Source organism: Salvelinus alpinus, chromosome 36 (assembly GCF_045679555.1).
Source record: "Salvelinus alpinus chromosome 36, SLU_Salpinus.1, whole genome shotgun sequence".
Taxonomy (NCBI): domain Eukaryota; kingdom Metazoa; phylum Chordata; class Actinopteri; order Salmoniformes; family Salmonidae; genus Salvelinus; species Salvelinus alpinus.
Window position 1 is genome coordinate 18,454,070 of NC_092121.1, and position 23,526 is coordinate 18,477,595.

At 44.4% G+C, this 23,526-nt stretch overlaps 1 protein-coding gene across 1 annotated transcript in view; it reads left to right on the plus strand.

Moving 5' to 3' along the window:
• The first annotated feature begins 7,684 nt into the window (after window positions 1-7,684).
• The window catches only part of LOC139564762 (growth arrest-specific protein 7-like), a 36,498-nt gene continuing 20,656 nt past the window's right edge, over window positions 7,685-23,526 (plus strand). Inside the window, exons 1-3 of the mRNA XM_071384554.1 lie at window positions 7,685-7,702; window positions 14,419-14,539; window positions 16,263-16,340. Coding sequence (XP_071240655.1) covers window positions 7,700-7,702; window positions 14,419-14,539; window positions 16,263-16,340 — 202 coding nt within the window. The 5' untranslated portion in view covers window positions 7,685-7,699. The remainder of the gene's footprint in view (window positions 7,703-14,418; window positions 14,540-16,262; window positions 16,341-23,526) is intronic.

Here is a 23,526-nt window from a genome sequence, read left to right on the forward strand (position 1 = left end):
AACCTTGAATATGGACATCTAGAAGCTTGATACCATAATGTGTTAATCTGAAAACCAGCTAAACAACCATTACAGGCCCTTGATTTCAAAACTGGTAACCTTGCAATTTATGAGGTACATCCACTAAATATGAAAGCTTATGTCATAGCTAAAGCAATTGTTTGACTACGAATGTAGGATGTTAATTTGAGTTTGTTTGCTACAGCAGGAAAATAATCCAGCAGCAACAAAAAATGTGAATTACACTAAATATACAAAAGTATGTGGACCCCTTCAAATTAGTGGATTCGTCTATCTCAGCCACACCCATTGCTGTTCAAGCACACAGCCATGCAATTTCCATAGACTGCATTGGCAGTAGACTGGCCTTACTGAAGAGCTCAGTGACTTTCAACCTGGCACCATCATAGGATGCCACCTTTGTAACAAGTCAGTTTGTAAAATGTCTGCCCTGCTAGAGCTGCCCCGGTTAACTGTAAGTGCTGTTATTGTGAAGTGGAAACGTCTAGGAGCAACGACCGCAAAGTGGTAGGCCACAAAGAAAGGGACCGCCAAGTGCTGAAGCGCGTAAAAATTGTCTGTCCTCGGTTGCAACACTCACTACCGAGTTCCAAACTGCCTCTGGAAGTAATTTCATCACAAGAACTGTTTGTCAGGAGCTTCATGAAATGGGTTTCCATGGCCGAGCAGCCATAGACAAGCCTAAGATCACCATGCGCAATGCCAAGCGTCAGCTGGAATGGTGTAAAGCTCGCCGCCATTGGACTCTGGAGCAGTGGAAACGTGTTCTCTGGCAGTCCGATGGACTAATCTGGGTTTGGCGGATGCCACGGGAACGCTACCTGCCCCAATGCATAGTGGCAACTGTAAAGTTTGGTGGAGGAGGAATAATGGTCTAGGGCTGTTTTTCATGGTTCAGTATAGGCCCTTAGTTCCAGTGAAGGGAAATCTTCCAAAGTCCACCTATGAGAAGATGTTCTTATGGATGGTCATCAGAATAAACGAGATGCTCGATACGAAGCAGGCAAGACAATTCATTTTTTTTTTTTACCCCCTTTTCTCCCCAATTTCGTGGTATCCAATTGTTAGTAATTACTATCTTGTCTCATCGCTACAACTCCCGTACGGGCTCGGGAGAGACAAAGGTCGAAAGCCATGCGTCCTCCGAAACACAACCCAACCAAGCCGCACTGCTTCTTAACACAGCGCGCCTCCAACCCGGAAGCCAGCCGCACCAATGTGTCGGAGGAAACACCGTGCACCTGGCTACCTTGGTTAGTGCGCACTGCGCGCCACAGGAGTCGCTGGTGGCCCGCCACAGGAGTCGCTGGTGCGCGATGAGACAAGGATATCCCTACCGGCCAAATCCTCCCTAACCCGGACGACGCTAGGCCAATTGTGCGTTGCCCCACGGACCTCCCGGTCGCGGCCGGCTGCGACAGAGCCTGGGCGCAAACCCAGAGTCTCTGGTGGCACAGCTAGCGCTGCGATGCAGTGCCCTAGACCACTGCGCCACTCGGGAGGCCCCGCAAGACAATTCTATATAGGAGTGTTGGACATCGCTGGGTTTGAAGTCTTTGATGTAAGTTAATTTCTTTATACTTATCTTTCTAAAATGTATTTAAAACATCATTAAGCAACCTTAAATGCAGCTATGTTAACAATCTCACACAAAGACATGAGGGGGAACAGAGGAATAAATACATGTGTGATTGGGGAATGAAAACCAGGTGTGCAGGGAACAAGACAAAACAAATGGATAAATGAAAAATGGAGCGGCGATGGCTAGAAAGTCGATGACGTCGACTGCCGAACGCCGCCCGAACAAGGAGAGGGGCCAACTTCGGCGGAAGTCGTGTGATAATCTGCAGGAAGGGGTTCCCAAGCAGGATTATATATGCTGACTTCAAGCAGAGGTAAACCTTTATTCTCAAAATTTAACTACCACAAGATTAATTTGGTAGTTATTAAATAATCTCTTATGCCTGCCATTGCGTCTTCTGTAATCTGACAGATACAGAATATTGAATGCCAGTGCTATCCCAGAAGGACAGTTCATCGATGGCAAGAAAGCTTCAGAGAAGCTTCGTGGATCAATTGATCTCGATCATGTTATTCGGGGATGTTATTCGAAAACATAATGTTAACTTTCACTGCTATGCGGATGACACACAGCTGTACATTTCAATGAAACATGGTGAAGCCCCAAAATTGCCCTCGCTAGAAGCCTGTGTTTCAGACATAAGGAAGTGGATGGCTGAAAACGTTCTACTTTTAAACTCGGACAAAACAGAGATGCTTGTTCTAGGTCCCAAGAAACAAAGAGATCATCTGTTAAATCTGACAATTAAACTTGATGGTTGTAAAGTCGTCTCAAATAAAACTGTGAAGGACCTCGGCGTTACTCTTGACCCTGATCTCTCTTTTGACAAACATATCAAGACTGTTTCAAGGACAGCTTTTTTCCATCTACGTAACATTGCAAAAATCAGAAATGTTCTGTCCAAAAATGATGTAGAAAAATTAATTCATGCATTTGTTACTTCTAGGTTAGACTACTGCAATGCTCTACTTTCCGGCTACCCGGATAAAGCACTAAATAAACTTCAATTAGTGCTAAATACGGCTGCTAGAATCCTGACTAGAACCAAGAAATTTGATCATATTACTCCAGTGCTAGCTTCCCTACACTGGCTTCCTGTTAAGGCAAGGGCTGATTTCAAGGTTTTACTGTTAACCTATAAAGCGTTACATGGGCTTGCTCCTACCTATCTTTCCGAGTTGGTCCTGCCGTACATACCTACACGTACGCTACGGTCACAAGACGCAGGCCTCCTAATTGTCCCTAGAATTTCTAAGCAAACAGCTGGAGGCAGGGCTTTCTCCTATAGATCTCCATTTTTATGGAATGGTCTGCCTACCCATGTGAGAGACGCAGACTCGGTCTCAACCTTTAAGTCATTACTGAAGACTTATCTCTTCAGTAGGTCATATGATTGAGTGTAGTCTGGCCCAGGAGTGTGAAGGTGAACGGAAAGGCTCTGGAGCAACGAACCACCCTTGCTGTCTCTGCCTGGCCGGTTCCCCTCCACTGGGATTCTCTACCTCTAACCCTATTACAGAGGTTGAGTCACTGGCTTACTGGTGCTCTTTCATGCCGTCCCTAGGAGGGGTGCGTCACTTGAGTGGGTTGAGTTACTGACGTGATCTTCCTGTCTGGGTTGGCGCCCCCCCTTGGTTTGTGCTGTGGTGGAGATCTTTGTGGGCTATACTCGGCCTTGTCTCAGGATTGTAAGTTGGTGGTTGAAGATATCCCTCTAGTGGTGCGGGGGCTGTGCTTTGGCAAAGTGGGTGGGGTTATATCCTTCCTGTTTGGCCCTGTCCGGGGGTATCATCGGATGGGGCCACAGTGTCTCCTGACCCCTCCTGTCTCAGCCTCCAGTATTTATGCTGCAGTAGTTTGTGTCGGGGGGCTAGGGCCAGTTGGTTATATATGGAGTACTTCTCCTGTCTTATCCAGTGTCCTGTGTGAATTTAAGTATGCTCTCTCTAATTCTCTCCTTCTCTCTTTCTTTCTCTCTCTCGGAGGAACTGAGCCCTAGGACCATACGCCAGGACTACTGGGCATGATGACTCCTTGCTATCCCCAGTCCACCTGGCCTTGCTGCTGTCCCAGTTTCAACTGTTCTGCCTGCGGTTATGGAACCCCTACCTGTCCCAGACCTGCTGTTTTCAACTCTTAATTATCGGCTATGAAAAGCCAACTGACATTTATTCCTGATTATTATTTGACCATGCTTGTCATTTATGAACATTTTGAACATCTTGGCCATGTTCTGTTATAATCTCCACCCGGCACAGCCAGAAGAGGACTGGCCACCCCTCATAGCCTGGTTCCTCTCTAGGTTTCTTCCTAGGTTTTGGCCTTTCTAGGGAGTTTTTCCTAGCCACCGTGCTTCTACACCTGCATTGCTTGCTGTTTGGGGTTTTAGGCTGGGTTTCTGTACAGCACTTCGAGATATTAGCTGATGTACGAAGGGCTATATAAAATAAACTTGATTGAACTTGATTGATCACACACAATATAAGTTTGGACATACCAAGGAGAGGATCCAATTAGCAAAACCACATAACAGTTCATCTCTGCTGATTTTCACATGGTGTTTATACAGTGCCCTCCGTAATTATTGGGACAGTCAAGCATTTTCTTATTTTGGCTCTGTACTCCAAAACTCTCGATTTGAAATAATTGAGAAATTACAGCACTTTTTGTACTTAGTCTCCCCTATGTTAGGGGACCAAAAGTATTGGGACAAATTCACTTATACGCGTATTAAAGTAGTCAAAAGTGAGGTATTTGGTCCCATATTTCTAGCATTCAATGACTACATCAAGCTTGTGACTGTACAATTTGTTGGATGCATTTGCTGTTTGTTTTGGTTGTGTTTCAGATTATTTTGTGCCCAATAGAAATAAATGGTAAATAATGTATTATGTAATTTTGGAGTCACTTTTACTGTAAATAAGAATATAATATGTTTCTTAACACTTCTAAGAAAAAGTGTCACTGTCCCAATAATTACAGAGGGCACTGTATATACACATACAGTATATCAACAGCATCTGTGTCTCAGTAAGCCATGTTATTGCAGGTCTTTTTTAAAGCCTGTCTGCTGGACACTCTTGAGGAGTTGCGAGATGAAAAACTGGCCTCTCTGGTGACAGGCACTCAAGCATTGTGCCGTGGGTACCTCATGAGAAAATAATTTTCTCAGCTGGCTATAAAGAAGTAAGACAACCCATCAATTGAACTATTTGTATCCTTACCTTTAAAAGAAAGTACATGCTTAGAACATTAGAACTGGTCAATAATATGGCATTACAATGACCTCTTTTTCAGAGATTGTGTGTTCATTCTGCAATACAACCTCCTCTTATTCATGGATGAAGCTGTCCATGGATGAAGCTGTACTTCAAGATCAAGCCCCTTCTGAAGAGTGCAGATAGTGAAAAGGAGGTGGAGAAGATGGAGGACTTCATCACATGTAAGGAGGACCTGGCAAAGGCAGAGGCCAAGAGAAAGGAACTGGAGGAGAAGATGGTTTTTCTGTTCGCGGAGAAACAAAACCTCATGTCACAAGTTCAATCTGTAAGTGCTATTAGAATTGTCAACATGAACTATCATTGCTTTTAAACATATCGGGTGTAGTGTAGTGTTTAAGAAGTGTTCCATTAGACAGACTGTCACGCCCTGAACTTAGTTCCTTTGTTATGTCTCTATTTTGGTTTGGTCAGGGCGTGAGTTGGGGTGGCATTCTAGGTTTTGTAGTCTAGGTTTTGTATTTCTGTGTTTGGCCTGGTATGGTTCTCAATCAGAGGCAGCTGTCGATCGTTGGCTCTGATTGAGAATCATACTTAGGTAGCCTGTTTCCCACTATGGGTTGTGGGTAGTTGTTTTCTGTGTCTGTGTTTTTTCCATACAGAACTGTTTCAGTCTCGTTCATTCTGTTTTGTCATTCAGTGTTCATGTTCAGTTGGATTTCATTAAAATGGACACTTACCACGCTGCACATTGGTCCGATCTTTCATACTCGTCATCAGACGAGGACGAGTACCGTTACAATGGACAGCAGGATAGCCTAGTCTGCAAGGGCTTTGAACTTAATATTCACACACAAGGTGTCCTTACACAATGAATGTATGGGATAACAAATTAATGAATACATACATAAACTGAGAACGATCAAATAAGACATTGTAGTTCAAGTTGTTGGACACTGAATATTGTGCTTTGGGGTGACAAACGTAATTCAATTTTAAGAATTACAGATCATGTATTGAGATGTCAGATACTGTGTTTATTTATGTATCTGTTGCTTGGTGTAACATTTTATGGATTTTAAATGGTCAAATCAAATATTCTAAAGGCTATTGCTTTTCATTCTGTATGAGTGAAAGCATTACACTGCTTGTTTCACCGTTATCTTCCACAAGAGGGTGCTTACTTACTGAGCTTAAGCAACTCCTTGTTCGTAACGTAGCCACATCAATCACATTCTGGTGTGAAAAGCTTTTCTAGTAGAAGATGTCGATGACAATAAGCAAGCCTTTCAAACCTGTCGTCTTTCATTTCAAAATGTACAGTAATAGGGCCTGCCTGACTAGAAGGCCTCCTCCGCACACGCATGCATGCACACACACGTGATGTACCTATGTGTATATACAGTACACTTTGCAATAGTGATCAAAGGTACAGTATATGAAGTGTATTTGAAAGTTGAGCAATCTGAAAAGGGACTATTATGCTCTGCAGGCTGATCAACTCATGAACTCATTAACTGATCAGTCTGATCAACTCATTAACTCCATTAACTGATCAGTCTGATCCACTCATTAACTGATCAGATACAGATACTCCACAGCTGCTGTAGGCGCATGTTTGTGTTTTATACCCCTCATATCAGACGAGAGAACCAACATTGAATTCTTGCTGCTCCTTCAGTGAAGATTGTTTGATAACATGAAACACTCCATTGAAGTCGGTCAATGATGCTCCAGTATGCTCTGGAGCTAATAAACGGTGCTTTGCCACTTGTCAACAAGTTCAGTCAACAAGAAACACTGTGTCCTCATTTATGGAACGTTTAGTGTGAGCTTATGTGTTCTTCTAACTCATATTCAAAACGCAAGAGGACAACGTGTTCGTTTCAGACATTATCTCAAGAATCTCATCATGAAGCCGTCCCTATAGTGCACATTGCGTACCAGATATACTACTGTAACAGGCTTTGATAACTTAATGCTGAGTATGAGTTCTGTGTCTTATAGGTAATGTAAGCCTTTGTTCTGATTTGCATTAAGCTGAGTGATTGTGAGAAGGACAAAATTAGTAGGCCATAAAAACATATTCCACACAAATAGTCCCCCATGGCCTTGATGAGCTCTTAAGGACATCATTTACAGCCAGGACGTCAGACATCCTGGCTGTAAATGAACTTGATGTTGAACAGGACGACTCCGCTTGAAAGTTGGGTTTCTAAAGATTGAAAATGTGTCTGCTGTCTTCTCTGGTTTTTATCGCTTTTTCATTTAGATCTCTGTCTAGCCAGCTGCCAGATGATGTAGCCTGGCCGGCTGCATGCCATCTTAGAGATAGTCAGTCACAATCAGTCAGTATCAGAGGGAAGTGTGGCAGCTCGAACACACTTCACACAGGGTCAATTTGATTTATAATAAATGGAGGGACGGACCAACACAAAACGGGCCTTGTTGCCTGCGAGTGCCTCACAGCTCTGTCTCACAGTGTTGGCCATTGTGTGGCCTGCCATGGAGCAGGACCCTGGATGCATCTGGGAACAGGCTTCCAGACCCTTACATCTGCTGGACACTAACAAAGACTCATAGAAAACGTCTCATACCACAAGATGGTTCTTCCTGGACCGTTTTATTCTTCATCTTGTAAATAAAGAAAAGAGGCGGAGTAGAAAGATGTTTAGTGTCTGTCCATTCCTTCCATGTCTTAGCTTTGACCCGGGGTGTCGGGTCACTCTGGCCAGTAATGAGAACCCATATGTGTGACTAATGTTTCCTCCTCCTGGTTCTAAAAGAGCCTTGTCCCACTCAATGTTCACTGTGACTAGTTAACGGACACTTCTCTCATTTGGCTGTTTGCTTCCTTACGACGTAGTCTCAGCCCAACATGGTAAGGCTTTGTTTTTAATGCTATTATTATCCGTCTCTGTTATCAGTGACATTTTTGACAGTACTTTATGTGCGGTGTTACATTTTTTGACATTTATGAGTTTCTTCAATGGAACACTGTTGCTTCAGTGGAACAATTGTGGTAGTCAGACAGAATGGGTACAGGAGATTCGTTGGCTCTGTTCAAGCCTTTGTGTCGGATGTAGTTGTATTTTATTTCTCATTCTTTTGAGTTTGGTGGATTTTTATTCTGCTTAGACATGGTCTGTCTGTCTCTGTCCAGATATAGCTCTCATATCCCGCTTCTTCTGCAGCACAATGTGTGCCCTGTGGGGGGGGGCCTGCCAAAACACTTTGATCTTCACTGTTGGTTTTAAATGTCCCTCTGTCCCTCAGCCACCCTGCTCTCCTAGCTCAGTCAAATTCCCTCTTCTTCTGTGTCTTCAGGAAGGCTCTGTTTCCCTTGGAAGAAAAAAACAGATCCTGTTAAATGAAGTCTGGATTGTTTATTGTCACGTTCATTAGCCTGTGTAAGAAACAAGGCTCACTGATTTGTCCATGTTCGCCCCTTTTTATCATTATCATGTGTGGAGTTACGGTATGTTGTTTTACAAGACTTTTCTCATAATTACTGAAACTTACAGTACAGTTAGTACTGTACATGCCCTGGAGCCACAGAGAAAATCCTGTAAAAACGATTTACATTCAGTCTACTGTTTTGTGAGTGTTTCAGATTAAGAGTCACTTACCTTACTGAACTTGAATGCAACATTTTGTTGCAATATATTATTTAACATGTACACAAATGTGGGTGACTGACAACAAGCACCACAGTGCCTTCATTTTAATTGATTTGATTGGACAGAATGGAAGATATTATGTGCATAGCAGAGCCTGAGGTAGCAGGTTGAATCAATGCAGATGCAGTGTTTTTGAAATCACCTCAGTATGTAGACATTCTAAACAAAGGGTCATACAATGACAATCAACTCGATTGACTGATGACTCAAAACTAGCACAAGTACCACATTTGCAGTGGGATTTCATCTATTCCTCTCACTCTCGTTCTCTGGAACATTTCCCAATTTCCTTTCTTTAAGCCCTGCCCCCTTTGGTTACTGTTGCAACCTCGGGCAACATTTTGCCAAGAAGCCCAGTTCCCCATTCAACCACTGGCGAAATCCTCTCAAACTGTTTATAATATATAATGAAATGAAACCCTACCTCAGTGGGTTAAACACAGACTACGCCTTACTAACTCTTGGTTATGTTGTGGTGGACTGTCATTACAATTGCTTCAAGGGAACCTGGTAATGTTTGTAGTGTAGCTAACCACTGAGTGGCGCTGAATTCACTCAGCATGCAGTCAAAGCTATAACCACTTCTGGAGCAAACTAGTGCTCTCAAATCGTATCCTGATCTCGACAGCAGATGAGAGTTGTATTCCAAACATTGCTAACTTAGCTAGCTAACATACATTTTTTGAAAACAAGTTATACAATGTAACAAAAGTATAATTTCGGATTCGAAAAACACTCCATCAACAGACTCTGCACTTCAGGAATCACAATACTCCCTTTGCACTGTTCAATTATTAAGCTATTTCATTTTTTTTTTTAAATAACTAATTTTTTGCCATAGCCCTCACTGGCTTTCATACAATTGGAAAGTGAGCTTGTCCAATGTGTCGGACTCGACAGTTGTCGCACTGCGATTGGTTGCTAAAAATTGTGTGGCGGAGCTTAGCGAATGGTCATTTGCTGTTGAAAGCAATTTGGAGTTTAAAACTGTTACAGGGCATTCGGTGCACCACCAAGACTTCCTGGAGTGACAGTGAGAGGGCTTTGTCCACCGGGCCATACCGCTGAGTGAGAGAGATAGGCCCTAAGTAGGATGGATACAATAGGCAGAGAGATACATTGACATGCAGAGAAAAAAAAATCAGTCAGCGGTGAGGATTTAACACTAGGCCAGGCTCTTCCTTTAGTACCCCTGTCTCTAACCAGCTTCAGGTGCTGCACTATAATAATCCCCCTATTGCAGGTAGCACAAAGTGGGGTTAATGCTCTCATTCATTCCCAGTCATACCAATGAAGCCACAGAAGGGCATGCTAACAGCAAGAGCCCAGACTCTCCTCTGTAGTGGTGGGAGAGGGCCTGTCCTGTTGCTTTGTTGGTATTCAATGTGAACTGAGGATACTGGAGCAATGCAAGTATACTCTATAAAGAGCCTCCTCCCAGGGGTTGCAGTGGGATCACCACCCCAGAGGATTGTGGGATTTGGCAGGAGATATCCAGAGGATTTTGTCCTTTTAAATTCTTTGAAAGCTTGGACGCCGTTCCGCTTTATTCAACAGTTTTTTGCCAGGGGACATGTGAAATCGCTACAGCTCAGGGAAGTGAGATAAATCACAAATGATACAAATCTCAAGATAAGAATCTGTCATTTACATCTCTCTGGGAGGATTAATTAGTTAACGATTCATGTCTACGGCAAAAAGTACCAGTTCACTGCTATTCCATGGTTCAGAGGATGGTATGCTGCCTAAGATGCATTAGGTCAGGGTTAGTAGTGGCCATTATACTTGTATAAAGTCTGATTTATGTTAAGCTAATGGACATTGTGCTCCTTGGTGATACAGTATGTTCATGATTTGTCTGACATAGTGTACTCACATACAGTATGTCCTTATTGCGAGTTTGAGGAAGGATAATGCATTTTATGAGTTCATGATAAATGACTGAGTTTCCTGCAGCACAGCATAGCTCGTCAATGAAGACGAGGCGCTTTGTATTGTACTCACTGCAAACTGCTCACTGCAAGCCCAGTGCTTTATATCAGAAAGAGAGACAGAAAGGAATCCCTTTTATCTTGTACATCAAACGAGTGTAGATATCTGCGGGATCTCTCTGCTTTATCATTCCATTAATATCCTTCCCTTCCTCTCCTCCCTTTCCCCCTCTCCTCCCCCTCTGTCCCCACACTCCTCAGTGGATCTGGGGTAGGGTCGTGACTAGCAGCCAGTCACCATGTTAGAAGTGGTACAGGCAGAGTTCAGCAGGCCCTCTGTCAGATACAGCAAACAGCTTTGACTGGGCAACACACTGTTGCTAATGACAATGAATCGTTGGTCAGGCCATCCCTGTAGATTAAAGAGGACTTTTGCCTTGTAAAGTACACTGCAGTAAATTCTGCAGTCGCAATGTGACCAGGAACTTTATGGGTGTGTATGAGCCTTCTGGGAACTGCTGATAAGGTCCAAGAAGCTGTTATTGTTATTTATCCAGATAGTGGATCATTGTGAATAACACCCTCCAACCAAGGGAAGGCACTGTGAAAGCCCTGAAGAAAGCACTGTGAGCCGAAAATAATAGCTTCTAAATAATAACAGCACATCGAAACGGATGTTGTTTGCTTATGTGAGAATGCTATTCATTGACTACAGCTCAGCGTTCAACACCATAGTACCTTCAAAGCTCATCACTAAGCGAAGGAACCTGGGACTTAACAACTCCCTCTGCAACTGGATCCTGGACTTCCTGACGGGCCACACCCAGGTGGTGAGGGTAGGTAGCAACACATCTGCCACGCTGATCCTCAACACTGGAGCTCCACAGGGGTGCGTGCTCAGTCCCCTCCTGTACTCCCTGTTCACTCATGACTGCATGGCCAGGCACGACTCCAACACCATCATTAAGTTTGCAGACGACACAACATTGGTAGGCCTGATCACAGACAACGACGAGACAGCATATAGGGAGGAGGTCAGAGAGCTGGCCGGGTGGTGCCAGAATAACAACCTATCCCTCAACGTAGCCAAGACTAAGGAGATGATTGTGGACTACAGGAAAAGGAGGACCGAGCACGCCCAAAATTCTCATCGACGGGGCTGTAGTGGAGCAGGTTGAGAGCTTCAAGTTCCTCGGTGTCCACATCAACAACAAACTAGAATGGTTCAAACACACCAAGACAGTCGTGAAGAGGGCACGACAAAGCCTATTCCCCCTCAGGAAACTAAAAAGATTTGGCATGGGTCCTGAGATCCTCAAAAGGTTCTACAGCTGCAACATCGAGAGCATCCTGACTGGTTGCGTCACTGCCTGGTACGGCAATTGCTCGGCCTCTGCCTGCAAGGCACTACAGAGGGTAGTGCGTACGGCCCAGTACATCACTGGGGCTAAGCTGCCTGCCACCCAGGACCTCTACACCAGGTGGTGTCAGAGGAAGGCCCTAAAAATTGTCAAAGACCCCAGCCAGCCCAGTCATAGACTGTTCTCTCTACTATCGCATGGCAAGCGGTACCGGAGTGCCAAGTCTAGGACAAAAAGGCTTCTCAACAGTTTTTACCCCCAAGCCATAAGACTCCTGAACAGGTAATCAAATGGCTACCCGGACTATTTGCATTGTGTGCATTGTGTGCTATTTGCATTGTCCAACCCCCCCAAACCCTCTTTTTACGCTGCTGCTACTCTCTGTTTATCATATATGCATAGTCACTTTAACTATAAATGCATGTACATACTACCTCAATTGGGCCGACCAACCAGTGTTCCCGCACATTGGCTAACCGGGCTATCTGCATTGTGTCCCACCACCCACCACCCGCCAACCCCTCTTTTACGCTACTGCTACTCTTTGTTCATCATATATGCATAGTCACTTTAACCATATCTACATGTACATACTACCTCAATCAGCCAGACTAACCGGTGTCTGTATGTAGCCTCGCTACTTTTATAGCCTCGCTACTGAACATAGCCTGTTTTTTACTGTTGTTTTATTTCTTTACTTACCTATTTTTCACCTAACACCTAACACACATTGGTTAGTAAGCATTTCACTGTAAGGTCTACTACACCTGTTGTATTCGGCGCACGTGACAAATAAACTTTGATTTGATTTGATTTCAAGGGAACATGTACAGTGGTGGACAAATATATATTGGAACCCTTGAACTTCTGAAATAAGTTAAAATGGAACCATTTTTTTATTGTATTGTCAACATTGCAGAAGAATATTTCAACAAATGGCATGAACAAAATAAATGGCACCCAGGAGCTAATACTTGGTTAAACAGCCTTTGGCGAACATAACTGCAAAAAAACACTTATTGTAATCATCAATGGGGTTGCTGCACATGGCAATTTGGCCCATTTTTCAGCTGCAAACTGCTCCAATTGTTCAATGTTTGAGTGATGCCTTTCACCAACTGCTGTTTTCTGATCTCACCATAGGTTTATGATGGGATTCACATCTGGACTCATTGCTGGCCACTGCAGGAGTCCAGTGTTTATTCTTGAACCATTCCTGGGTGCTTTCTCATTTGTGTTGGGGTTGTTGTTCTGCTAGAAGACCCACAACCTTCAACAAAGACCAGTGGAGGAAAAAGTACCCAATTGTCATACTGGAGTAAAAGTGAAGATACCTTAATAAAAAAAGTAAAAGTGAAAGTCACCCAGTAAAATACTACTTGAGGAAAAGTCTAAAAGTATTTGGTTTTAAATATACTGAAGTATCAAAAGTAAAAGTATGAATAATTTAAAACTCCTTATATTAAACAAACCATACGACACAATTTTCTTGTTTTTTAAATTTCCGGATAGCAAGGGTCACACTTCAACACTCAGACATCCTTTACAAACAAAGCATTTGTGTTTACTGAGTCCGCCAGATCAGAGGCAGTAGAGATGACTATGGATGTTCTCTTGATAAGTGTGTGAATTGGACCGTTTTCTGTCCTGCTCAGCATTCAAAATGTAATGAGTACTTTGTCAGGGAAAATGTATGGAGTAAAAAGTACATCATTTTCTTTAGGATTGTAGTGAAGTAAAAGTTGTCAAAAATATAAATAGTTAAGTACAGATACCCTAAAAAACGACTTAAATAGGACCGTAAAATATTTTTACTTAAGTACTTTACACCACTGACAGAGACACAGTTTTAGGACCCTGGGTTGAACATTGCACTCCAGAACACCTTGGTAATCTGCTGATTTCATGATGTCTTGCACACGTTCAAGGCCCCCAGTACCAGAGGCAGCAAAGCCACAGCATTTTCAAACCTGCCCAAGTTTAATTGTAGGGGGGGTGTTCTTTTCTTTGTTTGCTTCCTTTGCTCATCGATAAACATAAAGCTGATCTGTGTTGTCAAAGAGCTCTAATTTTGTTCCATTAGGCTTGTTTAGGTGGGGGTTTGCAGAGTGCAAAGGGGCTTTATTTTGTCTCTTTCAGCAGTGGGGTCTTCTCAGTGTACCAACAACCACATGAAGGGTTCAAAGAAACCCTTCCTACAATCAAACAAGCTGTCCCATTCCTTGCCACAGTTCAATATTTCCTGAATGAATCATTACATTAATTATGACATTGTTCCTAATTAAAACAGATCTTTCCTACACAGCTGTGTCTGCGCCTGCAATCAGCCTGCTTTAGAAATGTGGGAGTACTTTGTACTGTAAATGGGTAGAAATGAGCAGACACTGCTAATTGGGAACATTAGAGGCTGATGCAACCCCTCCTTGATATGCAGATACGTAGTATGGAATATTATGTATATTAATCAAGTGTGCAAATCAATTACAGTAAAAAAAACTGAACAAAATCAACATTTCTCAATGAATAGTTAATATTTGTACTCACCATTTATATGAGCAAGACTGGGAAACAGTCCCAGCTTATATGAATTATCTGGTAGTGAAACAAGTGGTATGTTTGTGACAGAAGCCAGCGGCCACCAGCCCTGCACCGGGGGATGAGACTAAGAGTGTCCCTCTTCCCCAAGGCTGGAGATGTTACATGTCACCCGAGGGATGCAGGTACTACGTCAACACTGGCAGCAAAGGTAAGCCAGGCACACAACTCCACCACAACCCTACTGACATGCTCACTCATGTGAGAGGAGGATCAATATTATGAGGAGGGTGGAAGAAATCTGGCAGATCCTCTACTCCTATTGGCTGAGATTCACCTTCTGCCAGCGCCATAGATTTCTACAATACCCCTCTGACTATGTATATATAATGTATATATCTGCATTATTACTGTAGCTATATAATCTACCCGATTATGCTGGAACCAATACATATTTCATCACTTCACGAGCAAAACAAGTGTGATGCGTCCACACGCATAAAGCTTACTTCATTTTTTTGGTGCATTTTTTTACTGCGTCAGGTTAGCGTTCACAGATGTTTGCCTTAACAGCCTTCTCCCGTGTGTAGCTTCACATCTTTTAAAATCAGAAACCATTCCATTTGTCAGTGTTTTGTTTGGTAACCATAGTTTCCAATTCTGCTGTGAAATGCTGCCGTCTCAGAGAGCTCATTACCATACCCCATCATCAACCACTCTCCAGCCCATTCATCTGAAGGAGGGCTTAACATCTCATCCGCTTTCATCTGATTAGCCCAAATGTGTGGTGATGGCAGCCACTGCAGCATGTACCTCAGCAGCTCAACCCATTTGTTCCACAAAGCCGTCCTGTGTAATGACGTTTAAACAACCCCTGTTTACTAAACAGAAGAAATACCTGCTTGTTTAATACCAGGGCTAATAGGCAGCCAACCTTTCATAGAGATGCTTATCGGACCCTTTTCATTTGGTGGTATGATTCTGCACTACACAGACAGAGCTGTGTGTGTGTGTGTGTGTGTGTGTGTGTGTGTGTGTGTGTGTGTGTGTGTGTGTGTGTGTGTGTGTGTGTGTGTGTGTGTGCGTGCGTGCGTGCGTGCGTGCGTGCGTGCGTGCGTGCGTGCGTGCGTGCGTGCGCGCGCGCGTGCGTGCGTGCCCCTCAATTGGATAGGAGCCAGAGTAAAAGACTGTTTCCCACAGGACAAAGCCAGGCTTCACCCACGGCAGCTCCAACACTCTGGCAGAACACTGCACCTTGGCACACCACACACTGTAGTAGAGATAAAGACCCAGGGGCTATTTTATAAAACCATATGCTGTAACACTCATTATTATACTGAATTCTATTATGGACTTTAATTGAACTGCATAATGATTAGAATGTGTTTTTGAATTACACTGATTAGAGATGCTATTTTTAAAGGGCACTCAGTTGTATTTTCAAGCAAATCGAACACTTTTATTACTCAAGAGCATGTAATGTACCGATGTTATCAGATCATTGTATATACAGTGTCTCTGCCTGATTGATAGTCAGAAAGCATCTCTAACACTGTCCAGATAACAAAGGACTTCTTGCTCCACTAACTGGAATGATGTTTCTTTGATGCCGGGAACATTCTGAGAGAATGTCAAGAATCTCAATCGTTTTTTCTGCAAGTGAATCATTCATTTCAATACTTTTCATTTCAAGTATTCTCTTCTTGTTTCTCCGTTCTCAACTGAAAGAGAACACTGATTATCAGAACACTGTAGTCGCCCGCTATAGTCCTGTGTGACCATGTCCTCTACAATACTTTATGAACATTTCTGAATGGTTGTGCTCTCCACCTGTGTTCTTTAGAGTTTCATTCAGCGTTCAGGGAAACTGTGGAACTGTGTGTCCATTGTGCCTTACTCCTCATTTGGCTTTAACCATTTATGTGTCCTTCCAGAAACAACATGGGAACGGCCCTCCGCTACTTATGGAACCCCAGTGAGACCACCGGCACAAAGGAACTCCTTACCAGAAGGTAACATCAAGCCTCTTCTGATTTAAATCTACCATATCTATTGAGTTAAATAAGTGTCAAAAGTGTTGCTTGCATCAATATAGCAATTCCTCTTCTTCGCTGTGTAGTAGCTGTACAACTGAAGCCTTAGCAATCTAACCTGACCGAGCTAGCTGGAACCCTTGTTGGCTTATTTAGGGGCATTCCAGGTTCTGCCTCTCATTACTGTATGTCTGAGGAACACCATCCCAGGCCAGTAGTATGGTATTCCACTGCTGGCATGTTCTCTCCACACACTGGGAGAACAACCAGGGAGAGAACAGCCAGCTGTAGGGATTTGTCAGACCAGACAAGGCTAATCCTCCCAGAAGGGGCGCGGGCAGTAATGGAGCCCAGGTTGAAGGATCTCTCTGCCTGGCTAGTCCAGCCCGGATCCTCCCTGGGCTCCGGATGCCCGGGCCGGCACTGGAGACGAGCCCCAGGAAGTTAGGGATTGGGCGGATTGGGGGTAAGGTTAGAGAGGGTGATGTAGTGTTGAACAGGAAGTGGGCTCATATTACACTGCCTGTATCTGAGTCCATAACTCAGTCTGCTTGGATAATGCAAAGCATTCATGGAGACAGCCATGGGCTCTAGAATAAGTATGACTGCACCGCCATGGGCTCCCTATCTGTGGCAGAGCATTCTGTTGATGATACCGCAGATACCCACCTAGTGAGACTTCATACCATTCCATTTCAGCACACTGTTGTTCTGAAACCTCGTAAAATAGCTTGATCCCTTGATATATATTTCTGTATATGTCTCTCTAACAGAGTATCCATCCCCCTCTGATCCATATTCTCCATATTCTCCATTATGTGTGAGGTAGAGCTGGGTCATTATGTCATGTCTTTACATGACTGTGGTGCTCAAATTCCCTCAGGTTTCATTATGTTGTGTCTTTACATGGCTGTGGTGCTCAGCTTCCCTCAGGGGTCATTATGTCATGTCTTTACATGGCTGTGGTGCTCAGATTCCCTCAGGTGTCATTATGTTGTGTTTTTACATGGCTGTGGTGCTCAGCTTCCCTCATGAATCATGCTGATGTACAGTTAAAGTCAATTCAATTCAATTCAATTCAATTTTATTTTATATAGCCCTTCGTACATCAGCTAATATCTCGAAGTGCTGTACAGACACCCAGCCTAAAACCCCAAACAGCTAGTAATGCAGGTGTAGAAGCACGGTGGCTAGGAAAAACTCCCTAGAAAGGTCAAAACCTAGGAAGAAACCTAGAGAGGAACCAGGCTATGAGGGGTGGCCAGTCCTCTTCTGGCTGTGCCGGGTGGAGATTATAACAGAACTATGCCAAGATGTTCAAAAATGTTCATAAGTGACAAGCATGGTCAAATAATAATCATGAATAATTTTCAGTTGGCTTTTCATAGCCGATCATCAAGAGTTGAAAAACAACAGGTCTGGGACAGGTGGCGGTTCCATAACCGCAGGCAGAACAGCTGAAACTGGAATAGCAGCAAGGCCAGGCGGACTGGGGACAGCAAGGAGTCACCACGGGCGGCAGTCCCGACGCATGGTCCTAGGGCCCAGGTCCTCCGAGAGAAAGAAAGAGAGAAGGAGAAAATTAGAGAGAGCCAAGATTTTCAAAATGTTCATAAATGACAAGCATGGTCAAATAATAATCAGGAATAAATCTCAGTTGGCTTTTCATAGCCGATCATTAAGAGTTGAAAACAGCAGGTCTGGGACAGGTAGGGGTTCCATAACCGCAGGCAGAACAGTTGAAACTGGAATAGCAGCAAGGCCAGGCGGACTGGGGACAGCAAGGAGTCACCACGGCCGGTAGTCCCGACGTATGGTCCTAGGGCTCAGGTCCTCCGAGAGAAAGAAAGAGAGAAGGAGAAAATTAGAGAGCGCCAAGATTTTCAAAATGTTCATAAATGACAAGCATGGTCAAATAATAATCAGGAATAAATCTCAGTTGGCTTTTCATAGCCGATCATTAAGAGTTGAAAACAGCAGGTCTGGGACAGGTAGGGGTTCCGTAACCGCAGGCAGAACAGTTGAAACTGGAATAGCAGCAAGGCCAGGCGGACTGGGGACAGCAAGGTGTCATCATGCCCGGTAGTCCTGACATATGGTCCTAGGGCTCAGGTTCTCAGAGAGAAAGAGAGAACGAAAGAATTAGAGAGAGCATACTTAAATTCACACAGGACACTGGATAAGACAGGAGAAGTACTCCAGGTAACCAACTGACCCTAGCCCCCCGACACATAAACTACTGCAGCATAAATACTGGAGGCTGAGACAGGAGCGGTCAGGAGACACTGTGGCCCCATCCGAAGAAACCCCCGGACAGGGCCAAACAGGAAGGATATAACCCCACCCACTTTGCCAAAGCACAGCCCCCGCACCACTAGAGGGAAATCCTCAACCACCAACATTACAATCCGGAGACAAGGCCGAGTATAACCCACAAAGGTCTCCACCACAGCACAAACCAAGGGGGGGCGCCAACCCAGACAGGAAGATCACGTCAGTAACTCAACCCACTCAAGTGACGCACCCCTCCTAGGGACGGCATGAAAGAGCACCAGCAAGCCAGTGACTCAGCCCCTGTAACAGGGTTAGAGGCAGAGAATCCCAGTGGAGAGAGGGGAACCGGCCTGGCAGAGACAGCAAGGGCGGTTCGTTGCTCCAGAGCCTTTCCGTTCACCTTCACACTCCTGGGCCAGACTACACTCAACCATATGACCTACTGAAGAGATAAGTCTTCAGTAAAGACTTAAGTAAAGACTTAAAGGTTGAGTCGGAGGTTTACATACACTTAGGTTGGAGTCAATTAAACTTGTTTTTCAACCACTCCACAAATTTCTTGATAACAAACTATAGTTTTGGCAAGTCGTTTAGGACATCTACTTTGTGCATGACACAAGTAATTTTTCCAACAATTGTTTACAGACAGATTATTTCACTTATAATTTCCTGTATCACAATTCCAGTGGGTCAGAGGTTTACATACACTAAGTTGACTGTGCCTTTAAACAGCTTGGAAAATTCCAGAAAAAGACATTATGGCTTTAGAAGCTTCTGATAGGCAAATTGACATCATTTGAGTCAATTGGAGGTGTACCCGTGGATGTATTTCAAGGCCTACCTTCAAACTCAGTGCCTCTTTGCTTGACATCATGGGAAAATCAAAAGACATCAGTCAAGACCTCAGAAAAAAATTGTAGACCTCCACAAATCTGGTTCATCCTTGGGAGCAATTTCCAAACACCTGAAGGTACCACGTTCATCCGTACAAACAATAGTACGCAAATATAAACACCATGGGACCACGCAGCCGTCAAACCGCTCAGGAAGGAGACGTGTTCTGTCTCCTAGAGATGAACGTACTTTGGTGCGAATAGTGCAAATCAATCCCAGAAGAACAGCAAAGGACCTTGTGAAGATGCTGGAGGAAACAGGTACAAAAGTATCTATATCCACAGTAAAACAAGTCCTATATCGACATAACCTGAGAGGCCGCTCAGCATGGAAGAAGCTGCTGCTCCAAAACCGCCATAAAAAAGCCAGATTACGGTTTGCAACTGCACATGGGGACAAAGATCATACTTTTTGGAGAAATGTCCTCTGGTCTGATGAAACAAAAATAGAACAGGACAACAAAGTCAAGGTATTTTAGTGGCCATCACAAAGCCCTGACCTCAATCCCATAGAAAATTTGTGGGAAGAACTGAAAGAGTGTGTGTGAGCAAGGAGGCCTACAAACCTGACTCAGTTACACCAGCTCTGTCAGGAGGAATGGGCCACAATTCCCCCAACTTATTGTGGGAAGCTTGTGGAAGGCTACCTGAAACGTTTGACACAAGTTAAACAATTTAAAGGCAATGCTACCAAATACTAAATGAGTGTCTGTAAACTTCTGACCCACTGGGCATGTGATGAAAGAAATAAAAGCTGAAATAAATCATTCTCTCTACTATTATTCTGACAATTCACATTCTTAAAATAAAGTGGTGATCCTAACTGACCTAAGACAGGGAATTTCTACTAGGATTAAATGTCAGGAATTGTGAAAAACTGAGTTTAAATGTATTTGGCTAAGGTGTATGTAAACTTCCGACTCCAACTGTAATACTACTCTAGCTCATTTTGAGATGGGCTGCCTTGATATGCAGTGACAGGTCATGAATCACGGCTGATGAGGAACCATTAGAACCCTGTAGGATGTGAGTAGGGACATTACCGTAGACGTATGCAGGGCTGTGACACACACACACACACAAACCCAGACACACACACACACATACAGACACACAGGAACATCTCCTTTAGGCTGTTGGCATTATTTGAAGGCCATTGTTTTCTTATGGGCCAGAGGGAGAAGAAGATAAAAACACCTATGAGATATGCTGTGTACTGAGCCGTAGCCCAGTGAGATGGACTGGAGCTGGGACGAAGGAGAGATAAATCAAATCAAATCAAATTTATTAGTCACATACACATGGTTAGCAGATGTTAATGCGAGTGTAGCGAAATGCTTGTGCTTCTAGTTCCGACAATGCAGTAATAACAACAAGTAATCTAACCTAACAATTCCGCAACTACTACCTTATACACGCAAGTGTAAAGGGATAAAGAATATGTACATAAAGATATATGAATGAGTGATGGTACAGACGGCATAGGCAAGGTGCAGTAGATGGTATAGAGTACGGTATATACCTATGAGATGAGTACTGTAGGGTATGTAAACATAAAGTGGCATAGTTTAAAGTGGCTAGTGGTCCATGTATTACATAAGATGGCAAGATGCAGTAGATGATATAGAGTACAGTATATACATATACATAAGAGATGTGTAATGTAGGGTATGTAAACATTATATTAGGTGGCATTGTTTAAAGTGGCTGGTGGTACATTTTTACATAATTTCCATCAATTCCCATTTTTAAGGTGGCTGGAGCTGAGTCAGTTTGTTGGCAGCGGCCGCTAAATGTTAGTGGTGGCTGTTTAACAGTCTGATGGCCTTGAGATAGAAGCTGTTTTTCAGTCTCTCGGTCCCTGCTTGGATGCACCTGTACTGACCTCGCCTTCTGGATGATAGCGGGGTGAACAGGTAGTGGCTTGGGTGGTTGTTGTCCTTGATGATCTTTATGGCCTTCCTGTGACATCGGGTGGTGTAGGTGTCCTGGAGGGCAGGTAGTTTGCCCCGGGTGATGCGTTCTGCCGACCTCACTACCCTCTGGAGAGCCTTACGGTTGTGTGCGGAGCAGTTGCCGTACCAGGCGGTGATACAGCCCGACAGGATGCTCTCGATTGTGCATCTGTAGAAGTTTGTGAGTGCTTTTGGTGACAAGCCGAATTTCTTCAGCCTCCTGAGGTTGAAGAGGCGCTGCTGCGCCTTCTTCACAACGCTGTCTGTGTGGGTGGACCAATTCAGTTTGTCCGTGATGTGTACACCGAGGAACTTAAAACTTTCCACCTTCTCCACTACTGACCCGTCGATGTGGATAGGGGGGAGCTCCCTCTGCTGTTTCCTGAAGTCCACAATCATCTCCTTTGTTTTGTTGACGTTGAGTGTGAGGTTATTTTCCTGACACCACACTCCGAGGGCCCTCACCTCCTCCCTGTAGGCCGTCTCGTCGTTGTTGGTAATCAAGCCTACCACTGTAGTGTCGTCCGCAAACTTGATGATTGAGTTGGAGGCGTGCATGGCCACGCAGTCGTGGGTGAACAGGGAGTACAGGAGAGGGCTCAGAACGCACCCTTGTGGGGCCCCAGTGTTGAGGATCAGCGGGGTGGAGATGTTGTTACCTACCCTCACCACCTGGGGGCGGCCCGTCAGGAAGTCCAGGACCCAGTTGCACAGGGCGGGGTCGAGGCCCAGGGTCTCGAGCTTGATGACGAGTTTGGAGGGTACTATGGTGTTAAATGCTGAGCTGTAGTCGATGAACAGCATTCTCACATAGGTATTCCTCTTGTCCAGATGGGTTAGGGCAGTGTGCAGTGTGGTTGCGATTGCGTCGTCTGTGGACCTATTGGGTCGGTAAGCAAATTGGAGTGGGTCTAGGGTGTCCGGTAGGGTGGAGGTGATATGGTCCTTGACTAGTCTCTCAAAGCACTTCATGATGACGGAAGTGAGTGCTACGGGGCGGTAGTCGTTTAGCTCAGTTACCTTAGCTTTCTTGGGAACAGGAACAATGGTGGCCCTCTTGAAGCATGTGGGAACAGCAGACTGGGCTAAGGATTGATTGAATATGTCCGTAAACACACCAGCCAGCTGGTCTGCGCATGCTCTGAGGACGCGGCTGGGAATGCCGTCTGGGCCTGCAGCCTTGCGAGGGTTAACACGTTTAAATGTTTTACTCACCTCGGCTGCAGTGAAGGAGAGCCCGCAGGTTTTGGTAGTGGGCCGTGTCAGTGGCACTGTATTATCCTCAAAGCGGGCAAAAAAGGTATTTAGCCTGTCTGGGAGCAAGACATCCTGATCCGCGACGGGGCTGCTTTTCTTTTTGTAATCCGTGATAGACTGTAGACCCTGCCACATACCCCTTGTGTCTGAGCTGTTGAATTGCGATTCAATTTTGTCTCTGTACTGGGACTTAGCCTGTTTGATAGCCTTGCGGAGAGAATAGCTACACTGTGTGTATTCGGTCATGTTTCCGGTCACCTTGCCCTGGTTAAAAGCAGTGGTTCGCGCTTTCAGTTTCACGCGAATGCTGCCGTTAATCCACGGTTTCTGGTTTGGGAATGTTTTAATCGTTGCTCTGGGTACGACATCGTCAATGCACTTCCTAATGAACTCGCTCACCGAATCTGCATATTCATCATTGTTGTTGTTGGACGCCGTGCGGAACATATTCCAATCCGCGTGATCAAAGCAGTCTTGAAGCGTGGATTCAGATTGGTCGGACCAGCGTTGAACAGACCTGAGCGCGGGAGCTTGTAGTTTTAATTTCTGTTTGTAGGCTGGAATCAACAAAATGGAGTCGTGGTCAGCTTTTCCGAAAGGAGGGCGGGGGAGGTCCTTATATGCGTCGCGGAAGTTAGTATAACAATGGTCCAGAGTTCTGCCAGCCCTGGTCGGACAATCGATGTGCTGATAGAATTTAGGGAGTTTTGTTTTTAGATTAGCCTTGTTAAAATCCCCAGCTACGATGAATGCAGCCTCAGGGTGTGTGGTTTCCAGTTTACAGAG